This window comes from Pichia kudriavzevii, chromosome 5 (assembly GCF_003054445.1).
Source record: "Pichia kudriavzevii chromosome 5, complete sequence".
In the NCBI taxonomy this organism is placed as follows: Eukaryota; Fungi; Ascomycota; class Pichiomycetes; order Pichiales; family Pichiaceae; genus Pichia; species Pichia kudriavzevii.
In genome coordinates, this window is record NC_042510.1 from 878,853 (window position 1) to 897,996 (window position 19,144).

Below are 19,144 nucleotides of genomic sequence, written 5' to 3' on the forward strand. Positions count from 1 at the left end.
GCGTTGAAGAAGAAAAAAAACGCAAATAATGCATGTAGACCCCCCTTGTCATATTACAATCTCGATAATGACTCTTTCTCTTATCAACTTGTCAATTACGGTATTTTCCTGAGAAATTTTATATCTCCTGTAATTACTTGGTTTACTGCCATTAAATTCCAAACACGTTTGTATTCTACATTCTTCTATTTATTGTGGGTATTTTTGTGTTTTTGCAATTTATAACATAGTCATTGGTTGTTAAAAGGAAAACAACAACTCAATCATATATTTAAAATGTTGGACATCTTGGCAGATCATATCTCTCCCTCTCCACTCCGTGAGCAACTCTCATCCGTTTTCGGGTCCATTTCCTTTGCATGCTGGCTCATTTTGATGGTTCCACAGCTCGTTGAACAATGGCGCCTCAAAACAGTAGAGGGCATTTCACCTTTCTTCTTGCTGATGTGGGCATCCGGTGACGTCTTTAACTTTCTAGGCGCAATTTGGGGCGGTCTCTTACCTGAAGTCATTCTAATTGCCTTTTGGTTCTTGTTTGCCGATTTTGGAACCTTGGCTTTCTATTTTTACATCTCCAAATACTACGACCATGCCAAACATGGGAAACACGGGAAACTTCACCATCATCATCTCAATCATAGCAACACAGAGGTTGTTGAATCGACACCTTTAAATGTGCCCGGCGATCTGGAATACGGCGTCCTTGGAGATGACAGTGGCATTCATCATAGCAATGCCACTGATGACCACCACAACATTGATAACCACAACCATAATCATCATCATCATCATAATGAAAGACGCAAATCTTCTACTATAGAAGACGTCGTCTATGAACCAGAGAGACATTCCGTATTTGTCAGAATCGTGCTCCCGCTGTTGCTTGTCATTGCTGCTGGCACTTTTGGCTCGATATTGTCTCCAAACGCTTCCGTTTCCTCCCTGACAAATGGTTCGTCCACTGCTACTGCCAATGATCTGGTTCCGCAAATCTGTGGTTATTTGTCCGCAATACTGTATCTCACTGCAAGATTCCCGCAGATATACCACAACTACAAGAAACAGTCTACGGAAGGCCTCTCTCTACTTTTCTTCCTCTTGACTATGCTGGGCAACATCACCTACAGTTTGCAGATCTTCGCATATAGCACCGATCCCCAATACATCATGCTAAACATGAGCTGGTTGCTCGGGTCTGCAGGGACCATCGTAGAAGACCTCATCATCGTGGCCCAGTTCTACATGTATAGAAACAACCACAATCTATAGCAATTGTACACTTCAAGAAACTATGTCACCACTGGATCGGCCAGTTGGCAAGGCCCGTGGACACCGGTGCGGAAGATTTATGGCAAAATCTGTGGAGCAACTCCATAACCGTTTCTTGATAACCCAATACCGGGAACGGTATCTACCTTGATACAAACGTCAAGATACACTGCCATTTAACACCGAATAGACAAAGGGCATTTTGGCTATGGATAAATTGTTCAAAGATAACGCATCTGGGAGAAAGCTCTCCTTTGGGGTCGAGTTGGAAGTGAAGGAACTGGTCAATGTCCCCTTGTTCGACAACACGGAGTGTTTCATGGTGTGCACAGTCACCAACGAGAAGTTGAAGTATAACTACAAACACAAAAATATTCATTCCAGCTCGTACACCTCCAACCCCGTTTTGGTGAAGGGCCACAGAGTCAAATTCGGGCAAAATGGGGAATATAAGAACCAATTCAACATCCATGCGTACAGCTCCAAGGATAGTATACTAGCCGACAAGTGGCTTTCAATATCGTTTCTGACCCGGATCGAAGGTAACGACCGTACCGACCTGTTGGGATCTACATGGGTCAATTTGAGTGAATACGTCAATGAACGTGATGAAAAGATCTTCAGAAAGTTGCTAGATCAATCAAAGACAAACACAATAGTCAACATGTCCTTGATTCTAAGACATTTGTCAAACGACGGCGACAAGACTTACCGGGCCAAGTCACAGCTGCCGACACCTATACCCACGGCCGCCAGAAAACCCCATCTTAACACGTCGATCATTGAGAGCCTATGTGAATCGCAAGCTAATGACCACCCTCCTTCTCCAAGATCTCCTACTATGTCGTTCTCCAAATCCCATCGCCTATCAGTCCCCCCACCAAAACCGGTATCCCCATCCAAAAATGACCTGTCCACTTCAGGGTCTTTACTGAATGGCGTATTGAATCACCAACACTCGATGGCGTTGTCAAGTCCTCGTGAGTTGAGTAAACCATATGACAACAACTTACAACAGATCATGAACGAAGCGTGTGAATCAGCTATTGAAGGTAGTACTTTATTGGATGAATTGATGAATAAAATCTATCGGTTTACATGGGAGGCAAAGACAACATCTTATGAGGAATATACGCCTGCTGAATGCGTCATTGATATAGTTGAAAGGAACGGAAGTGGTTGGAGAAAGAATGAAGAAGGCTTGAACTACATCGATGTTATCAATAACGAGTTTAAAGAGTCTAACCAGAAACAGCAGAAAATGATGGCTGGAGATTATGAAGATTTAAATTTCACAAGTGATGACGACGACGACGACGACGACAATGATAATGGTGGTGACAGTGACTTGAAAAAGGGAGTTCTAGGTAGAGCCAGCGACTCACTCGATTCTTACGACCAATTTTACAGTTATTATAAAGACTCGGCAAAACGTAAAAATAGGACCATAAGGTTCAAGCCACTGACGGAAGCAGAAGTCAGAGAAGATTTGCGGAGCTGGCATATTAGCGTCAAAGATTGTTAAACTAGTCACCGTCATTTCTCTATAGTGCACGTTCGATACCGTCACTATCGTTATCCCAATCTTCTTGATCCGATACATTGAATTCGTCAATCTCGTTGTTTTCTAAATCGTTGTCCAAACTGAACATCTCTAAATCTTGCTGGTTATTCATTGTTGATTTCCTCGAAGCATTCAATGATTTAAAACCCAGTAGTTTTATTTTCAGTTTCCGTAACAATTGGGCAATGAAATTCCTGGTTAGTGGAAGTAGACAAAACATGATAACCAATATTATTGTGAAAATTAAACCATACTTAGAATGACTTGGTACACTGACGTTTTCCTCTAAATCATCAAACTCTTCATTCGAGCTACCAGTTGATGGCGAGGTTGGGGGAGATGTAAAAGTTGGGTAAGATGATTGCATCTCAAAGCTAGGTCTGGGCTCAATGCCAGACTGCTCGGAACCTTTGATGAACTTTGTTGGTGAGAGTTTGTATTTATAACCAATTTGTTTTGTATCATCAATAATATCATAGAATTCGTCGTATTCTCGTTTGGCATCATCGTATGCGTATAGTAAAGCCCTCCCATAAGTCCAGGTAAATTTGAAGTTCTTGAACTCATCGTTGATTGTTATCGATTCATCTAACCCTAGACCAAATCCAGAATGTAATAAGGAAAATACATAGACTGAGTTAAAACAAAGGTTGATTTCGTCATTTTCCACATTTTGGATGGGCGAATTACATAGATCAATTGTAGATTGCAGTAATCTCTGGGAATTATAAACCATTCCATTGTTTGTTTCATCTAAAGAAATGTCTGACCAGTCAGCCAATTTTTTAATCGTGTCTGAGAATCCTGAAATTGCAATGAATTGATCTAAATCAAGTTTTGAATCTAATATACAACTGGAAATCTGGAAGGTGTTTGGATCTGCGTTTGATAAATATTCTGAGCAATTCTCAATATTTTTGATGATTTGGTTGTATATTTTATCTCTGCACTGGTTGAAATCGCCTGAACCCTTGATTAAATATTTTTCTCCACTAATTGTTGTCCTCAATTCCTCACCCCTGGGTAAGCACGGATCCACATCTGTGTTTGATATAACTAGAGTTTCCAAGTACTGTTCGTGAAGCTGTTTTAGTCCAAATCCTAGAAATGAAGTTGAATACAAATTGTACGTATCGTCCAGGACTAAATCAAGGGTGTAATCTTTATTATCCTCATAACAGATTTGAGTGGAGCCACCCCCTAATTGTAACATACCAAACGAGCTTTTATCACCACTCTCAACACTATCATCGTCGTTTCCTCTCAGTAGATAATTGAGCGTGATCCAACTGTATAGGCCTTCAATTTCCCCCGGTAGTACATTAATATGGGACTTACAATCCGGAATGAAGAAATCAGTGTACTCCTTCAAATAAGAGCAAATCTCCTCCATCAAGTCATTCTGAGCCTCTAAATTCAACGTGCGTATACCGGCTGTTGAATGGAAGAATATTGGAGTTCTATAGTGTTGTTCCCGAGGGACATTCTGCAACGTCTTCCCCAACAAATGGTCCAAATACCGTCGAATGTCGTCTTCATCAACGCCGTTCTCCGCCACATACTCGTGTATCCCCGGCTTGACTTTCTTGGAAGCATTTTTCACATACTCCAGAGTGGGAAACGACAGTTTAACCTTGACATCACCACCTCCACCGCTCGTCTCTAGGAGTTTCTCCCTAATCGATGACCAGGCATATACGTGTGCCCGCGTCCCTTTCGACCCAACGTCGACAACAACGATGTAGTTCTTGAAAGCGTCCATGTCCACACCCATCCCCTTGTCCATCTTGATGTTGATGTTCCAACGTGGCGACCTCTATGTTGTTCGTCTATTGTGATGTGATGATGTATAAAGTGGGTCTCGGAAGCAAGGCGTGCAAATACCCGGAACCATTTCCCGTCTCGGGAACGTCATTTTTTTTTTTTCTCATTCGGTTCATTTTGTTTCATGGGTTTCTCATTGCTAGCTAGAAAACCAAGTTACTAAACAGATAGAGTGATTGTCTAAAACTACCTTGGTTCTCTGTGAACAACGCAATAGACAATTCCAAACATCGAAGTCAACCATGCTTTCTGCGTCCAGAGTCGGTCTTGGTGTCTCCAGACACACATTTATTCGTCAGAGCCCTGTTTTAGTTGCATCCAGAGGCTTCTTCAAGACAATTCCACAACCTCCAGGAAACATTGTTGGTACAGTTAACGACGCATATGTTCCACCACCACCAAATAAGATGCACGGTTCACTCCACTGGACTTTTGAAAGAGTCGTCACTATTGGTATGGCACCATTGATTGTAGCACCTTTGGTCACTGGCCATTCTCCATTGGACGGTGCAATGGCTGGTCTCTTGCTTTACCATTGTTATGCCGGTTTCCAATCTTGTATCATTGACTATATTCCAAAGAGAGTCTATGGCGGCATGCATACTGCAGCAATGGCTCTGTTGACATTTGGTACCTTTGTTGCTGGTTATGGTATCTACAAGATTGAGACCGAGGAAAAGGACGGAGTTTATGGTCTCCTAAAGAAGTTATGGAAGGCATAATCTAACCACCCAAAGTGATGCTACTGGTACATAACGCTTGAAATATTTTATTATTCATTAACTAAGTATATAACGATATAAAAAACAACAATCATTCGGTTCTATGAACCTTTTGTAATATCTTGGATATTTTCAAGGATACGTTCCAGTGTCTTTTCCATTATTATCAGATGGTCTTGACTTGGTTCTCCCCTGACATCGGTAATTAAAAACTGACGGTTTACTTCATCAACTGTACATTCAACACTCTCATCATTAAGGAGTGTGCGAATAAGTTCCGTGTCATCTAGGTGCAACCACCGAAACTCGTCAAACCGCATACGTCTCTTCCCATAACAAAAGGTATGCAACGATTGCATAGCTGCGTCCAATGGTAAAGGAACACTACCACTTGGGATCGTTAACACCTTGGCTATACCAGTCCGTTTGCTTTATATATTAAATGGAGATAAGTTGAATCGCTAATTTATAGGGGAGAAAAAAAATAGTCGGATCAAATAGTAGATTATTTTACACAAGTCTGTATTAGTACATAAAATACTGATGTTGAAGGCAATGATAACAAAAAACTTGGGGTAATATCAATCCCTTATTCATCCGCCATTGTCATTTTCTTCTTCCTGTTCTTCGTCATCGTCATTTTCTGCTTCCTCTTCCTCTTCGTCGTTCTCCTCTTCAGAATCTTCATTCTCCTCTTCGTTCGGCTCCCCTTCATTCTCCTTAAATATACTCTCTGATGGCATCCTTCTCATTTCAAGGTTGCTTTTGAACAGGGAGCCTATTTTCTCAATCCATCGACTCCTCTTGTCCAATAGTCCCTTAAAAGATGCATTGCTCACAATGTTAACTTGTTCGTCCTTTTCATCGTGATTATGATTTTTCTTTTTGTGTTTCCTAGGTAATACATTGATTCTTCTTCTATAATACTGTTCGACTTGCTTGTCTAAATCGTCAACAATTGATATATACTCTTGCCAAGCAATGTGTTCCTCGATAATAGGGATAATCTTCGATTTGCGGAAATTGTTTTTCTTCTCCACATCATGCAAATCATTTTGTAACTTTCTCAGTTGAAAACAAATTTCATCATCTTCTTGGTGCAAAGACCAATCTTGTTCCCAGCTATCATCATTTAATGTTTGAATGACATTCATGAAAATACCAATGTATTTCAACTCTAAATTTAGTCTACTCTCCAACTTCTCAAAGTTGATGGTTTCTTCTTCATTCATCTCATGAGATAACTCCCCAAAGTCATTATCGTCATCATCAACTAAGCCACTTATAATCCTACTAGTCAAAGGTCCACATGATACTTTATCTGGTTCCTCAATCGATGAAGGGAGATTCTCGGAATTCCCCTTACCAGCATTTAATTTTTTCAACTTATTACTTAATGACTGAGATAACCTTGATACTTTTACATTTTTGCCCTCATTCTCTAAACTCCACACCTCTGAGTATTTGGGTCCTAATGGTGGTATATAATTTGGATTCAACAAAGTATCACTTTTCCTCTCACTTGGTGGGATATTTAAGTATTTTGACAAGTATAGTGGTGCAATAAACTCACTCTTCAAAAATTTCAGGTCTTCATCATTAAAATTCCGAAAAAATGGCTCAATGTAAGAGAGCCATGAATTCCATGCAACTTGTTGGGTCGGTTTAGGCCCACTGAAATCTGTCATGGGGATGACACCAGGTAGCATATCTTGCAAATCATTCTTTGGGAATGATGCAACGGCAAATTTGCATTTCAAAAATTCCTCCTCGTCTTTGTATTTAAGACGTGCTTTTTCATCATCGTACAAGCCAAGCTGATCAGCATCTTTCATGAGTTTACCCATGTCTATATCTTGTAAAGCAGATGGATTTTCAGGCCTGTAAACAGAAGGTATTTCACTTTCTTCAGCATTGTCTGGTTCGAATTCTGGTTCGGTTTCGAGTTTCAGCTTGATTTTCTTACGGGGCCGGATATTTTCATCGTCATCTTCGTTTCCTTCTTCTCTTTCTTTCACAATGGCCTTTTCTTCTTCGACCTCCTCCTTCACTTTGATCTTCCCAATGTTAGATATGACCGATTCTTCAACATTTCGACTACGCAACTCATCCAGGATTAAACCAAAAAGTTCATTCAATGGATCCTTCATTTTTGAAACGTCATCTCCTGTTTTCAAAATATCCCAAAACGATTTTCTATCTGGAGGCTGTGGTAGTGGTGCCGACTGCTGTAGCTGCTGCTGTTGCAAATGTTGTTGTTTCTTGGGAATTTGAGGTAGAGAAGCAGGCAACCCATTTTCACGTTTAACGTTTGATGGTGCTAAGGGTATAGGAGGAAGAGAAGACGGTGCTGTTTGTTTTAATGGAGGCCTACCTTTCACACGCGGACGTCCTGACGCCGACACCTGTGGTGGTGATGGTGCTGGTTTGGCTGAAGAGGATGGTTGAAGGGGCGGTGGTGGCGATGACGCTTGTGTGCGTCTACGACGAGTCGGTGGCATTGTCAGCTGGCAGGAAGTCAGAGCTGCGTTTAGAGTGTTGAAGTCCAGGTTGAACTTCATGCCCAAATTCATGCTCAAATTCATACTGAATTTTTAGTTTTCGCTATCTGGTGAAGAAATAGATCAACTCACAATTTCCTTGTCTGGACAGGAGGACTCGTTGATTTCCCAAGTTTTAAATAGTCCCAATGTTTATTGTTGTGGTGGTTTGAAAAAGGCTGGAAATGTCTTTTGTGTAAAGTTTTATATGGCTCCAGCTGCTAATGTGTGTACGTAATCAATGGTACAATTTTGTAAGAGAGCACCAAGCTAGTGCATGGTGTATAGCCAGCTTGATCAAGAATCAAATTACGTTGATAACCAATTTGCCGCTTGGAGCTTGTATAGAACTGATGTTGCTGCAAGATCTACTACATATATCTTGCCAAATAGAACACTCCAAGGTGTGTACTCTCAATAATATTTACGCCTAGCATAGGTAAAAGTTATCCTTGAAAAGCCTACACTTTTAGATGTGCCTGTGTTGTGAGGCAACGTTATCCAGTTAAGTTTCAACAGACTATCAAGTAACAGTGAGATTCCGCAAGTATGGATATGTCATTAGTTCCTCGTTCGTCGAGTCCTTGAGGTCTAGTATTTAGTCGATGGAAGAAGCGAGAGATGAACGACTGTGGAGACAATATCGAGGAGGACGTATGTGTCCCTATTGAACAAGTTATCGAGTCTCTTATTATTAAGTTATTCTTATGCTATATACAGTTAAATAAGTTAGTTTTTGATTGATACCTTGATATCATCTGGTGATTGTTTTTGTTCCCACTCTTTAGGGAATGGAATGGTACGCTTGCCTCTGGTTTGCTTCTTTTTGTAGATTGAATTAGTGTGTCTTTTATCTAGTGGCAATTCTGCAAATTCTTCTGGGTTATTGTTTGCTTCATTGACCAAATCATTGAGAACAGTGGATAAGAACGATGCATTCTGCGCTGGCTCCAAGTAGTTATCACTAGAAATCAAAAAGACATCGGTTTTGTGGTTGTACCTTGGGCCAGATAATAGTTTGAATTTATGTTCAGCTAGAGGAGATAAATTCAAATCTTTCAGTTTCAAAGATAACACAACCTTACGTTCACCCGGATGAGATTCCCCAATAAATCTGGTATATTTATAGGTCACTGGAGTGTTTTCACTAGGTTTGTATGCCTTCCTGAACTTGGCCAACTGTGGCAATTCATAAGCCGCCTTTCTATTGAATTCTAACAAATCTCTGAAATCACGAACAATATCTTGTGCAGATGTAGGATATTCATCGAATCCGTACGGCTCAAGAGGGTCTTCCATATATTCACCTTCGACAATGTAGTTCTCGTAATCAGTTTCCGAATCTGCCTTATAGATGTCTCCCTCGGTGGAGTTGTAGATACCATAGAGAGTTTGTGCCTCTAACGGATTACTAGCACAGGATAGAATAGCCTTCAACTCATCCTCCGAGCGCTTGTAATTTTTCCCCTGTGAGATGACTCTGGCCCTGTAGAGTTCAACAACCGTTGATGGTGGCAGGCCTTTCCACAATTGAGGTCTATCTATCAACTCCTGGGAGGTAAGTGAGATCTTAGACTCTTTACTCAAACGAGCCAGCTGGGCGTCTATACTAGATGCTTGGGACGAGTAGAAACGCTTTACCGCACGGAACATGGCGTGTTTGTGTGTGTTTGTGTGTGTGTGTGTGTGTGTGTGTGTGTGTGCTATTGGTTTAGTGGAGGTGAAGTTGTGATCAAATTGACGATATTCAAGTTCAAGAATGTTGGAAAATGGAGGAAAAAAAACGAGAAGGTACTCTCAAAGGGGAAACATTTGAATTTCAGCTCACTCACTCAATCAATCATTCCCCTCTAACAAGAGTGAGGGAATTGGAACTCTGTTGGCGACGCGCCGACAATGTCAATATCAGTAACTTTTCACTTGTCTAGTAGACACAAGTGTATTTGAATTGCAAGTTAGGTTCTAAAGAGAGATTGTCCTACAGATTAAGGCAACATAGAGGCGTTCAAAGTACATGATGAGAGAGATGGACGGGCGAGACAGGTTGTGGGAGGCCATCAATCGTGAAAATGGAGACGAAAATACAATACGGAAGGACAACATTGTGATGAGGGAGGCCTTGATGAGGTTCCTTGGGGCCACAGGACGAGGAGAGGAGAAGCGGGTGGGTGTGCAGCGTAGCCAACACTATGCTGTTAATGTTGAGGACAAGTATGCGAGAGATGGGTGTGAAATTAAGGACGAGAGTGAAGATGACCTAGAGTACAATGACGATGAGGACTTTGACTTAGAGTATGTGAGTAAAAGCAACGACATCCGACGTGTTCCCCCAGAGTTTGTCAGTTATAAAGGGGAGTCGCATGAAGAAAGTATTGGAGAGGTTGCTGCGAGGTACAATGTAAGCAAGAGTATTATTGGGCCAGTGCTCCATACGATAAGGTCGATTGATAAGCGATGGAGGAGTAAACGGAACGACCGAGTGAGGAAGCGTGTACGAAACGTCGTCAAGCCTAGGGAGAGAAGAAGGAGTGAGGTGGCACGGCCAAAACAAGGACCGGAGGAACCGAAGGATGTCTTTCATACAGAGGGCGATACAAATAGAAAAGGTGCAGGTATCAATACAATTGGGGAGACACTATTCAAGATGATGGAGGATGTAGAGGATGAGATGTTTGTATAGGTGTACAATTCAGTAAAATACAATATAACACAACACAAGATAGTATAAGGTGGGAGTGAAGAGGAGTGAGAACAATATAGATAACAACAAGTAAAGTAAGACAAAATGAAGTTTGATGACAAGAGTGTGTACAGTAATGCCAGGAACTAAAAATTGTCAAAGAGAAAAGTCAAGACTGGGACTAATAACCAATGGAGATGGATTCACAAGTTATTGAACAACGTATTCAAGGAAATTACGACTCCATTTAGAGGTTAAGACTTCCATATTCCTTCATTAAGGAGTAACTACTCGTCTTTTTTAACTTTCTTTGATTTTTTCGACTTTTTCTTTTTCGGTTCGTCTTGATCTAAACCTCCATGGTTATCCATGTCCAACTCAGGAATGATGATATCATCAATGTCGATGTTACCATGGTCAATGTCGGTCAAATCGGGCAATTTGGAGGCATTGTATTTAGACATTTCTGAATCATAACGGACTTTTTCCTTTTCATAGAGGCCTCTCCAATAAGCTTTTTCCTCATCTGGCATTTCCTTCCATTGTTGCGAGATTAACTTTGCAATTTCCGTTTGGGACATGCCTGTATTTTTCTCAGCAACTTGAGAACGTAAAGAGTTGAAGAACAAAATGTATGAAGTCAATGGTTTCTTTGGAGCATTTGGATCTTTAATGGCTTTCCTTTTACGCACTTTTTTCTCAATAACGTGAGGGGCCAACAACTCGTCATGAGGGACATCTTCGACAACGTCATATGCCTCGATATCATTCTTCTTCTTCAGTCTACGAGAGTTGGAAAGAGACGAGGTGGCAGAAGAGGAGGAGGAGGAAGAGACAGAAGTGTCAACCAAGTTGTTGAGGTCAATGATATTCTTAGAGACCTCATTGGCAGCCTTAGATAGGGCAAATAAAGACGCCACTAGGGAATCCTTAACGGTCTTGAGTTCGTCGGCCATTTTCTTATGTTTAAATAATGAGATGTAGTGTAGTTTCTTTTAAGCAGTTCAACAATCTTACCAATCTATCAAATCACTAAATTGTATATATTTTCAATATTGGCTAGTTTTATCAACAACTCTTGTTTATCAGTTACTTGTTTTTTGAAGACGGGGGAATAGATCCAAAACAGGGAACTGGGGACTCGGGATTCGGTGGGGGGTCGGTGCAAGGGGGATGCAAACAAACGATGGGCAAATAGTAGTGCGAACCTGGGGATGACAAGGGGCGGTAGGAAAAGAAGGGGGGGCAACAACAACAATCCAGGCGCACCACTTCCACCACCACCACCAGGAGCAGCATCCTCCCTTTAAATTCCCTCAACTTTGTCTCCGCAGGCCCCCAGACCCTCAGACTCTCCCCTTCCCCCCCCCTCCTCCTTTTTCCCATTTCGCGAACAGCCCCCGCTGCATTGGACGATTCCAAAGTTATGCCAATTCCGCTCCCGGCTTGAACTTTGGTATTTGCATTAAATTGTACCCCTGCTATACTATACTATACTTTACTATACTATACTATACTCCATTACATTCCACTACATTCTATTCCATTACACTCCATTACTCTTGTAGAGTGTACATTTAATTACAATTACGTGGTTTTGACACTACTAGTTTTATTGGTGTCATTTTTACACCACTCCTCTAATACCCTCTTACCCTTTCCTTATTCCATTCTACTCGCATGTGGCGCATGCACGCCCTCGCCACGCGCCACGCCCTCGCCGGCACGTGCGCCCTCGCTCTTGCGCCACTCGTCGGTTTCTTAGTTGGAATAGCACATACCTATTGGGAGATTTCAAGGTCGATTCCAATAATTACCTTGTATTTATGGTCTCTAACATTCTATTCTCTCATCAAATCGGCAATACCATGTAGAGGAATTCCAAGGGATATCCATATTATAGACATTAAAGATTCAAAGGAAATTCCCCTTGTTTACAATACATGCAATTTCTCCAAATATTGCCACACATGCAACGTGTGGCGTCCACACCGCGCCGCACACTGTTCTAAATGCAATTGCTGTTTCCCACAATGTGATCATCATTGCCCCTGGTTGAATAATTGTATCCATTACCAAAACTATAGGTACTTTATTACCTTCTTACTGATGGGGAATTCTACAATGTTGTTATTGATGGTACTGTCATTTCTCAAGATCCACCTTGACGGAATCCACTCCTCTAAATGGGCCCTCGCTAATGGAATCCTCATATCTCTTACTTGGCCCTATATGGCGCTACTATTGGGATTCCATATATGGTTGGGGGAGAAGGGTATTACAACGAGAGAATTCTTTGCCAAATCCCCAAAGAGAAGTTGGTGTCTCACAGATGCGGATCATGGTCTGCAAAATATCTCAATGCAGTGGTTCCATGGGAACTAGTTACTGGATCATCAACATGTATTGTCTATCCACACTCTACAACGACTTTGTGTACACTTCCCCATTCTCCATCCTCCCCCTCCCCCTCCCCCTCCTTCTCCCCCGTCTTGGTGCATCGCCATATTGACATTCCCCTCCCACTCTCACTCACTCGTACAACCGTCTAATAGCATGAAGGAATTTAACCAAACACTTGTCTTTGACTACCCATGGGATTACGTCTCGGCGGCAAACTGGAGAAAATACCCAAATAAAATGTCCACCCATGTAGTCGCCGTGGACGTTCTCAACAGAGAATTCGATCCGATCCAACAGACGTTACTCACAGAGAGACTGATCAAATGTGAACAAAATATCCCTTCTTGGTTACAGGTTATAATTCCTAATGTTAATGTCAGCTATGTACGTGAAGTTTCAATAATAAATTTACAAAATCAAACTCTTACAATGAGAAGTATCAATTTAACAATGAAAAATTTACTCAAAGTCTATGAAACTGTACAATACGAACCTGCCAGTGATCCAAACAAGACAACATTCACCCAATGTGCTAGACTTTCTTCAAATCAGCCCTGGATTGGTCCCAAAATTGAAAGCTGGGCACTTGCAACCTTTGCCCAAAATGCAGCAAAGGGGAAAATGGGATTCGATTCCGTTTTGCAATTGGGATTGCTGCCAAATCTAATTGAGGACTTGAATAACAGGAAAGACGACATCTTGGATGATATTGAGAAGGTCTCCTCCAAAATCATCGACGAAATTAAAAGTTGCAATGCTTTCAAAGATATCAATAATATATCACTGGATGTATTGAAAGATTTAACAATTGATGCAAATAAAAAACTGCAACTCCCCGATAAGGACATCACTGATGAAATCTTAGAAACGTTGAATCTTCACCGTATACTGGTGAACAATGCAATATCACACCATACAAGTGAAATTATCCGCCAACTACAAGTGCAAATCTCAAAGATCTTCTCAAACGAAAAGGACTAGCATATGTTTCAAATATTCAAACAGACGCTGAGCCTCCCTCCCTTCTCAGTTCTCCTTCCCTTTTCGGAAGGAGAACTGGCTAAAGAGCCTCGCCGCGCCAATGTTTACCTTTTGCCTCATATGGCAATTCTGGTCGCCTTGAGAATATGCATATTTAGTTTCAGTTTCTCTATAGTACTTCATCACAAGAAAACAAACAAACAAACTTTTTTTATTTAGGGTTTTCCTCTGTTTGGATAAACACTGTGGTTTTCCCGTATTTTCATTCTTTATATACTCTATAGATATATTATATCCCTCTAACCAAGCATCCGGGAATGTCATTGAATGATATATTGGCCGCTGCAAACCAATCAGTTGACGATTTGATAAACCAATTAGAAACCATCCATCCCTCTTCGGAATCAGATTCCAGCATGACGACTGAACCATTGAACGTTGATGACTCGGTTGTTGCTCTAGAACAGCCGGTCCATCCAATAGGCCCAAAACCATATGTCTCTCCGCATAAGGGTAAACCACTACCGGCTATACAATTTTCACCGTCCGATTATTCGATTAAATCAATGCCCAATTTAAACTACAGTGATAGTGATGAGGAGACTGTTGTGCAGTCTCCTGTACAACAACACCATCCAAATTTCAACAGAAACGAATCTATGAAATCAACAATCAGTACAAATGTCAAATTGGACACCATCATAGTCAATGATTCCATTGAAAGTGAAGAACCAACTAGGGAAGATGTCAAACTATCGCACCAACATAAGAGGTCGTCGTCACTCTCGGACTTTGTTGGTGGTATCATAAGGTCTTTTTCGAGCAACCATATCCAATCCCGGAATTTTAGTAGCGCCACGGGGAATACTGTCTTTGAATCTGCAGAAGAAGGGTATGATGAAGAAGATGAAGATGGGAAATATGATGATGACAATGTGCATGGAGATAAAGAATTTCAAAACGAAAATAGCATGGATGAAGACAATGCAGATCAGGAACATGTAGAGATGGGTATAGATGAACACAAAGAAAGAGAAGATTCTTTTGACTCGCCCAGTTCACAATACTCGGAAGATTCAATGGCTAATGAAACAATCCAAAACGATACTATAAACAATGCCCCTCTTGACATGTTTGAAGAAGAGATTGAAAAATCTGTTGTTGAAAATACTGAAATTGAGTCACTTCATGGTGATTTCCAGCTGGATTTGCCGTTTGAAGATGACATTTTCGATACTGAATTCATTGAATTTAACAGAAAACTAAACTCCCGGAATTCATCGAATACTAGTGCTTCAACTACCTCAAATCGAATTGTTAGTATAGAACGTGGAGAACAACAAGAGCTTTTGAATATTTGGTCAAAACAGAAAAATTATAACGTACCAATCAAGAAACACGTTGAATTTGATAGTATTCATACACCAATTAAGAAATCCCTAATTGTAAATACATCGAATCCAAAATCAGTCCACATATTAAATTCAAATTCTATCTATGATAAATTAGAGGTTCTTCCAGTTGGTGTCAAAGGATATCACCATGTTCAAGTACGTAGTGTAAACGATGCTGTAAGCGACAACGAATCTTCACATTCCGTGATAAAGTATGATATAAATGATGAGCCCGAGGAGCTCTCATTGCAACTGCAGGACTTGACTGTCGATCTGAGTGCCGACTCGGAAACTTCCATTCAAAAGGAGATAGCTAATTGGGATCCAAAACCAGAGCCTAACTTTCATCACGAGAGGAACAAGTCAAGCATTGATGTCTTGAAATCTGTTTGGAGTGAAAATGATCGTGAAAGTTCACAGCTGTCAAATGATTTCTTGTATCAGTTGACACATTCAGATACCTTCCACCGTTTGAACAAGAAAAATATTGAATCTTACCTATACAAAGAAACAGATTTTGAAGCAGATAACGTAAGGCTTATGCCACCGCCTCAACATCAACAAATCTACCAGTTTAATCAGAACGAAAGTATGTCTAGAATTGTGCCTGGCTTAGGTATATCCGAAGGAGTATTGGAGTATGAGGATGATGATAATGTTGATGATATTGATACCATTGGTTCGATTCACACTTCATTAAAGCCAATTGAATTTGAACAACAACAAAAGTCTCCTATATCTCCTGCTCGTGAGAAGATGATTGCACATTTCCAGCAACAATTAAGACAAAAGAAAGAACAAGAATCACACAGAGAACTACAGCATCAACTACAATCACAGATTCATCAACATGCAAAATCAGTTCAATCATCCCCTGTTAAACCGATTAAGTTTGAACACAAAAAGGTCAACAAATCATATGATCCGAATAATGATTCTGTTGATGATATATTTGAAGAATTTGCTGAGTCTCCATCAAAATCAAAACAGAATATTTCTCATTATGCAATTGACGATGATCAACTAAACCCATTTCTCGAGCCAACTCCCAAACCAGTAACAGCGACTCTTGCAGATTCAAATTCACACTCTGAACATCAGGTTGAACAAGCGAAGGTTCTAGAGGGACGGCTATTTCTAAGAATTCATGATATAAACTCCTTGAAACTCCCTGAATTGGAGAAAAGAAATGCTAAATTTCAGTTGAACATAGATAATGGTATTCATTGTATTAAAACTGAGTTTATTAGCAGTAAGAATGGTGTTATTCCGATTGATAAAGAATTCGAATTGATTGTAAAGGACAAACTCGATGTTATAATAACAATAAAAGTGAAATATGATAAACCCGTTGGGAAAACCGTCGAAGTGGTTAGTGAACGCAAAGTTAAATCTAAATCCAAATTCGGTAGACTGTTGGGTAAGACTGAAGTTGAAAAAGTTCGTCGAAAAGTACAACAACCACCAGAAAAGGACTTAATTGCCGAATATACCGGGAATGATGGGTCTTGTGGGAAATTGAAAATAACTTTCAGTGAGTATCACGATAAAATACATGGAAAGCCAGCCACTTTTTCATTGACATGTTTCAATGAATGGAAAACTACAGTATCGAAGAGTGGGTCTGTTGTTAATAAAGAACCAACTCCTATTTGTTCCTGTCGTATACAAATGTTGTATATTCCAAAGACGTTGGAAAATGAAACACTACCTGTTAGCATCTCCAATGCAATGCATCAGCTGAAAGAGGTGAGAAAACTTGGCAATTTATCCCATCAAGGTATAATGACCCAAATAGGTGGTGATGTGAAATTAATGACTAGAAGAAGCTTTAAATTGGAAAAGCATGACCTCCTAGCGTACAACTTAGAGAATCATAAACTAAAGGCCAAAATCAATCTGAAGAAAGTTACGGATATTCTCACATTGCCAAACAACGAGTTCATCATAAAATTCGCCAACCAGGAAACCATTTCCTTTACCTGTGATACCTCTCAAGAGCGTGAAGCGTGGGTGCGTTCTCTCAAGGAATCTATGACCATCCATCTTCTTATGAAACAGCCATGGCTGAAAACCGTAATGGTTTCTATGGATGGAATAGCGGTCTAGGTGCCCTGCTATATACTATTTACTGTATAATCTAATGTATAACTAAAACAAACACTGAAAACAAGATGGAGGTACTGGAAATGTGTTACCGCGGCAAGGACATTTAGCCGCGGCTCTTCGCCGGATACCGGTGTTGCCCAAAAAAATCCGGACTTGTTATCGATTCCCTTATCAGTGGTTGGGGGCGGTATATAAATAGAGGAGACATTGTCCTTTAGGCAACCAGTACTTTCTCTCACCCTCTCTGAAGACAGGCGATTAAGAGGTTGAAGACCATCAAAACACTCACAATGACATCAGACACTATCAAAGTAACACCATTGCAGGGCCGGAAATTAGGTGCTCAAATAACCATGCCTTCTTACACAACAGATCCATCGAAATTGAATGAGTCTGATTTCAAGCAGTTAAAGAAGGCACTGCTTGAGCATTCTGTGTTGATCATCCCTGGAATGGAAGGATTGAAGCCTGAGTCGCAACATGCACTGAACGTCAGATTCGACCCCTCCTCAGCTACTAACTATGGACACAAGGAAGAGCTATTTCATTCTTCAAAGTCGATTTTAGCTAAGGATGGCAAGTGTGTTCCAAGAAGACCAGAGGTGATGATGGTTGGTAATGGTTCATTTGAGGCAGGGCATGAAGGAATGAAGGAATTCACATTGGAGCATCCAACTCATAAAACGTTTCATAAGCAATTACTCACAAATGACGAAATGGCTAATAAGCAAACTAGATTTTACAGATGGCATATTGATGCCGCATTATACGAGCTTTCACCACCAGTGGTGACGACATTGTTGGGCCTTATTGTTCCTCCTTCAAATGATAGACAAACCATCATCTATGAAGACACTAATGAATCTATTGATATTGCTAAAGGAGCAACTGCATTTGCTTCTGGTAAAGTAGCCTTTGACCTACTCTCTAAAGACCAGCAAGAACAGGCGTTGAATACTATTGTTGAATATGCTCCGCATCCTTACATTTACATAAACGACTGTAAAGCTACTTCTGATGGACTAACAATAGTCAGCGAAGAGCCAGGGAAAGAAGCATCTTTAGACAGTTTACCTGAATGGGAAGAATCCAAAATAAAGAGGCTACCACTAGTTTGGACAAATCCTGAAACCGGAAATCATCATTTACAAGTACATGGTTGCTGTGTATACAAATTACTTGATGCTACAACGGGGAAAACTATTGCCGATTTGAAAGAAGCAAGGGAAATTGTTCACAAAATGATGAGGCCTGCCATTTCTCCTGAGAATATTTATTGTCATGCTTGGAATCAAGGTGACTTGTGTATTTTCCATAACAGAGGTGTCATCCACTCAGTTACTGGTGAATTGGATCCATCAGAGAAAAGGTTAATGCATCAGTGCAATATTGCCAGTGGCTCTGATCCTGAAGTTGTACTTTGAAGAATTCAATGTACTATATATATCACGCTAATAACAATTTTATACAACCAGAATTATGTAAAAAGATAAACGATTCTAAGTGAAAAACTGGCTAAAAGGCCATTCTATCGTTGGTGGATATTATTATTTGGGCTTTTTACCAGACAAGAATTCTCAAGATTAAAACAAGAATAAAAAATATTTTGGGTTACCAAAAAGCATGTCTTTCTCAAGAGATCGTAATTTAAATAGTAG

At 40.5% G+C, this 19,144-nt stretch overlaps 12 protein-coding genes across 12 annotated transcripts; 8 read left to right on the top strand and 4 right to left on the bottom strand.

Moving 5' to 3' along the window:
* Window positions 1–276: 276 nt before the first annotated feature.
* C5L36_0E04190 (uncharacterized protein) lies at window positions 277–1,269 on the top strand (the record flags this gene model as incomplete). Its single annotated transcript, XM_029467980.1, has 1 exon — window positions 277–1,269. The coding sequence occupies one exon, from the start codon at window positions 277–279 to the stop codon at window positions 1,267–1,269; it is 993 nt and encodes a 330-aa protein (XP_029323840.1).
* Window positions 1,270–1,477: 208 nt separating this feature from the next.
* On the top strand, window positions 1,478–2,794 carry C5L36_0E04200 (uncharacterized protein; the record flags this gene model as incomplete). The annotated part of the gene is made up of 1 exon (XM_029467981.1): window positions 1,478–2,794. One exon carries the CDS (start codon window positions 1,478–1,480, stop codon window positions 2,792–2,794), a length of 1,317 nt encoding a protein of 438 aa, XP_029323841.1.
* A 19-nt stretch (window positions 2,795–2,813) lies between these two features.
* Window positions 2,814–4,619, bottom strand: C5L36_0E04210 (uncharacterized protein; the record flags this gene model as incomplete). Its single annotated transcript, XM_029467982.1, has 1 exon — window positions 2,814–4,619. One exon carries the CDS (start codon window positions 4,617–4,619, stop codon window positions 2,814–2,816), a length of 1,806 nt encoding a protein of 601 aa, XP_029323842.1.
* A 280-nt stretch (window positions 4,620–4,899) lies between these two features.
* On the top strand, window positions 4,900–5,379 carry C5L36_0E04220 (uncharacterized protein; the record flags this gene model as incomplete). The annotated part of the gene is made up of 1 exon (XM_029467983.1): window positions 4,900–5,379. One exon carries the CDS (start codon window positions 4,900–4,902, stop codon window positions 5,377–5,379), a length of 480 nt encoding a protein of 159 aa, XP_029323843.1.
* Window positions 5,380–5,972: 593 nt separating this feature from the next.
* Window positions 5,973–7,964, bottom strand: C5L36_0E04230 (uncharacterized protein; the record flags this gene model as incomplete). Its single annotated transcript, XM_029467984.1, has 1 exon — window positions 5,973–7,964. One exon carries the CDS (start codon window positions 7,962–7,964, stop codon window positions 5,973–5,975), a length of 1,992 nt encoding a protein of 663 aa, XP_029323844.1.
* A 684-nt stretch (window positions 7,965–8,648) lies between these two features.
* On the bottom strand, window positions 8,649–9,572 carry C5L36_0E04240 (uncharacterized protein; the record flags this gene model as incomplete). Its single annotated transcript, XM_029467985.1, has 1 exon — window positions 8,649–9,572. The coding sequence occupies one exon, from the start codon at window positions 9,570–9,572 to the stop codon at window positions 8,649–8,651; it is 924 nt and encodes a 307-aa protein (XP_029323845.1).
* A 361-nt stretch (window positions 9,573–9,933) lies between these two features.
* C5L36_0E04250 (uncharacterized protein) lies at window positions 9,934–10,599 on the top strand (the record flags this gene model as incomplete). The annotated part of the gene is made up of 1 exon (XM_029467986.1): window positions 9,934–10,599. The coding sequence occupies one exon, from the start codon at window positions 9,934–9,936 to the stop codon at window positions 10,597–10,599; it is 666 nt and encodes a 221-aa protein (XP_029323846.1).
* A 287-nt stretch (window positions 10,600–10,886) lies between these two features.
* On the bottom strand, window positions 10,887–11,555 carry C5L36_0E04260 (uncharacterized protein; the record flags this gene model as incomplete). Its single annotated transcript, XM_029467987.1, has 1 exon — window positions 10,887–11,555. The coding sequence occupies one exon, from the start codon at window positions 11,553–11,555 to the stop codon at window positions 10,887–10,889; it is 669 nt and encodes a 222-aa protein (XP_029323847.1).
* A 724-nt stretch (window positions 11,556–12,279) lies between these two features.
* C5L36_0E04270 (uncharacterized protein) lies at window positions 12,280–12,984 on the top strand (the record flags this gene model as incomplete). The annotated part of the gene is made up of 1 exon (XM_029467988.1): window positions 12,280–12,984. One exon carries the CDS (start codon window positions 12,280–12,282, stop codon window positions 12,982–12,984), a length of 705 nt encoding a protein of 234 aa, XP_029323848.1.
* A 171-nt stretch (window positions 12,985–13,155) lies between these two features.
* Window positions 13,156–13,983, top strand: C5L36_0E04280 (uncharacterized protein; the record flags this gene model as incomplete). The annotated part of the gene is made up of 1 exon (XM_029467989.1): window positions 13,156–13,983. The coding sequence occupies one exon, from the start codon at window positions 13,156–13,158 to the stop codon at window positions 13,981–13,983; it is 828 nt and encodes a 275-aa protein (XP_029323849.1).
* A 317-nt stretch (window positions 13,984–14,300) lies between these two features.
* C5L36_0E04290 (uncharacterized protein) lies at window positions 14,301–17,486 on the top strand (the record flags this gene model as incomplete). The annotated part of the gene is made up of 1 exon (XM_029467990.1): window positions 14,301–17,486. One exon carries the CDS (start codon window positions 14,301–14,303, stop codon window positions 17,484–17,486), a length of 3,186 nt encoding a protein of 1,061 aa, XP_029323850.1.
* Window positions 17,487–17,776: 290 nt separating this feature from the next.
* On the top strand, window positions 17,777–18,910 carry C5L36_0E04300 (uncharacterized protein; the record flags this gene model as incomplete). The annotated part of the gene is made up of 1 exon (XM_029467991.1): window positions 17,777–18,910. One exon carries the CDS (start codon window positions 17,777–17,779, stop codon window positions 18,908–18,910), a length of 1,134 nt encoding a protein of 377 aa, XP_029323851.1.
* Window positions 18,911–19,144: the final 234 nt, after the last annotated feature.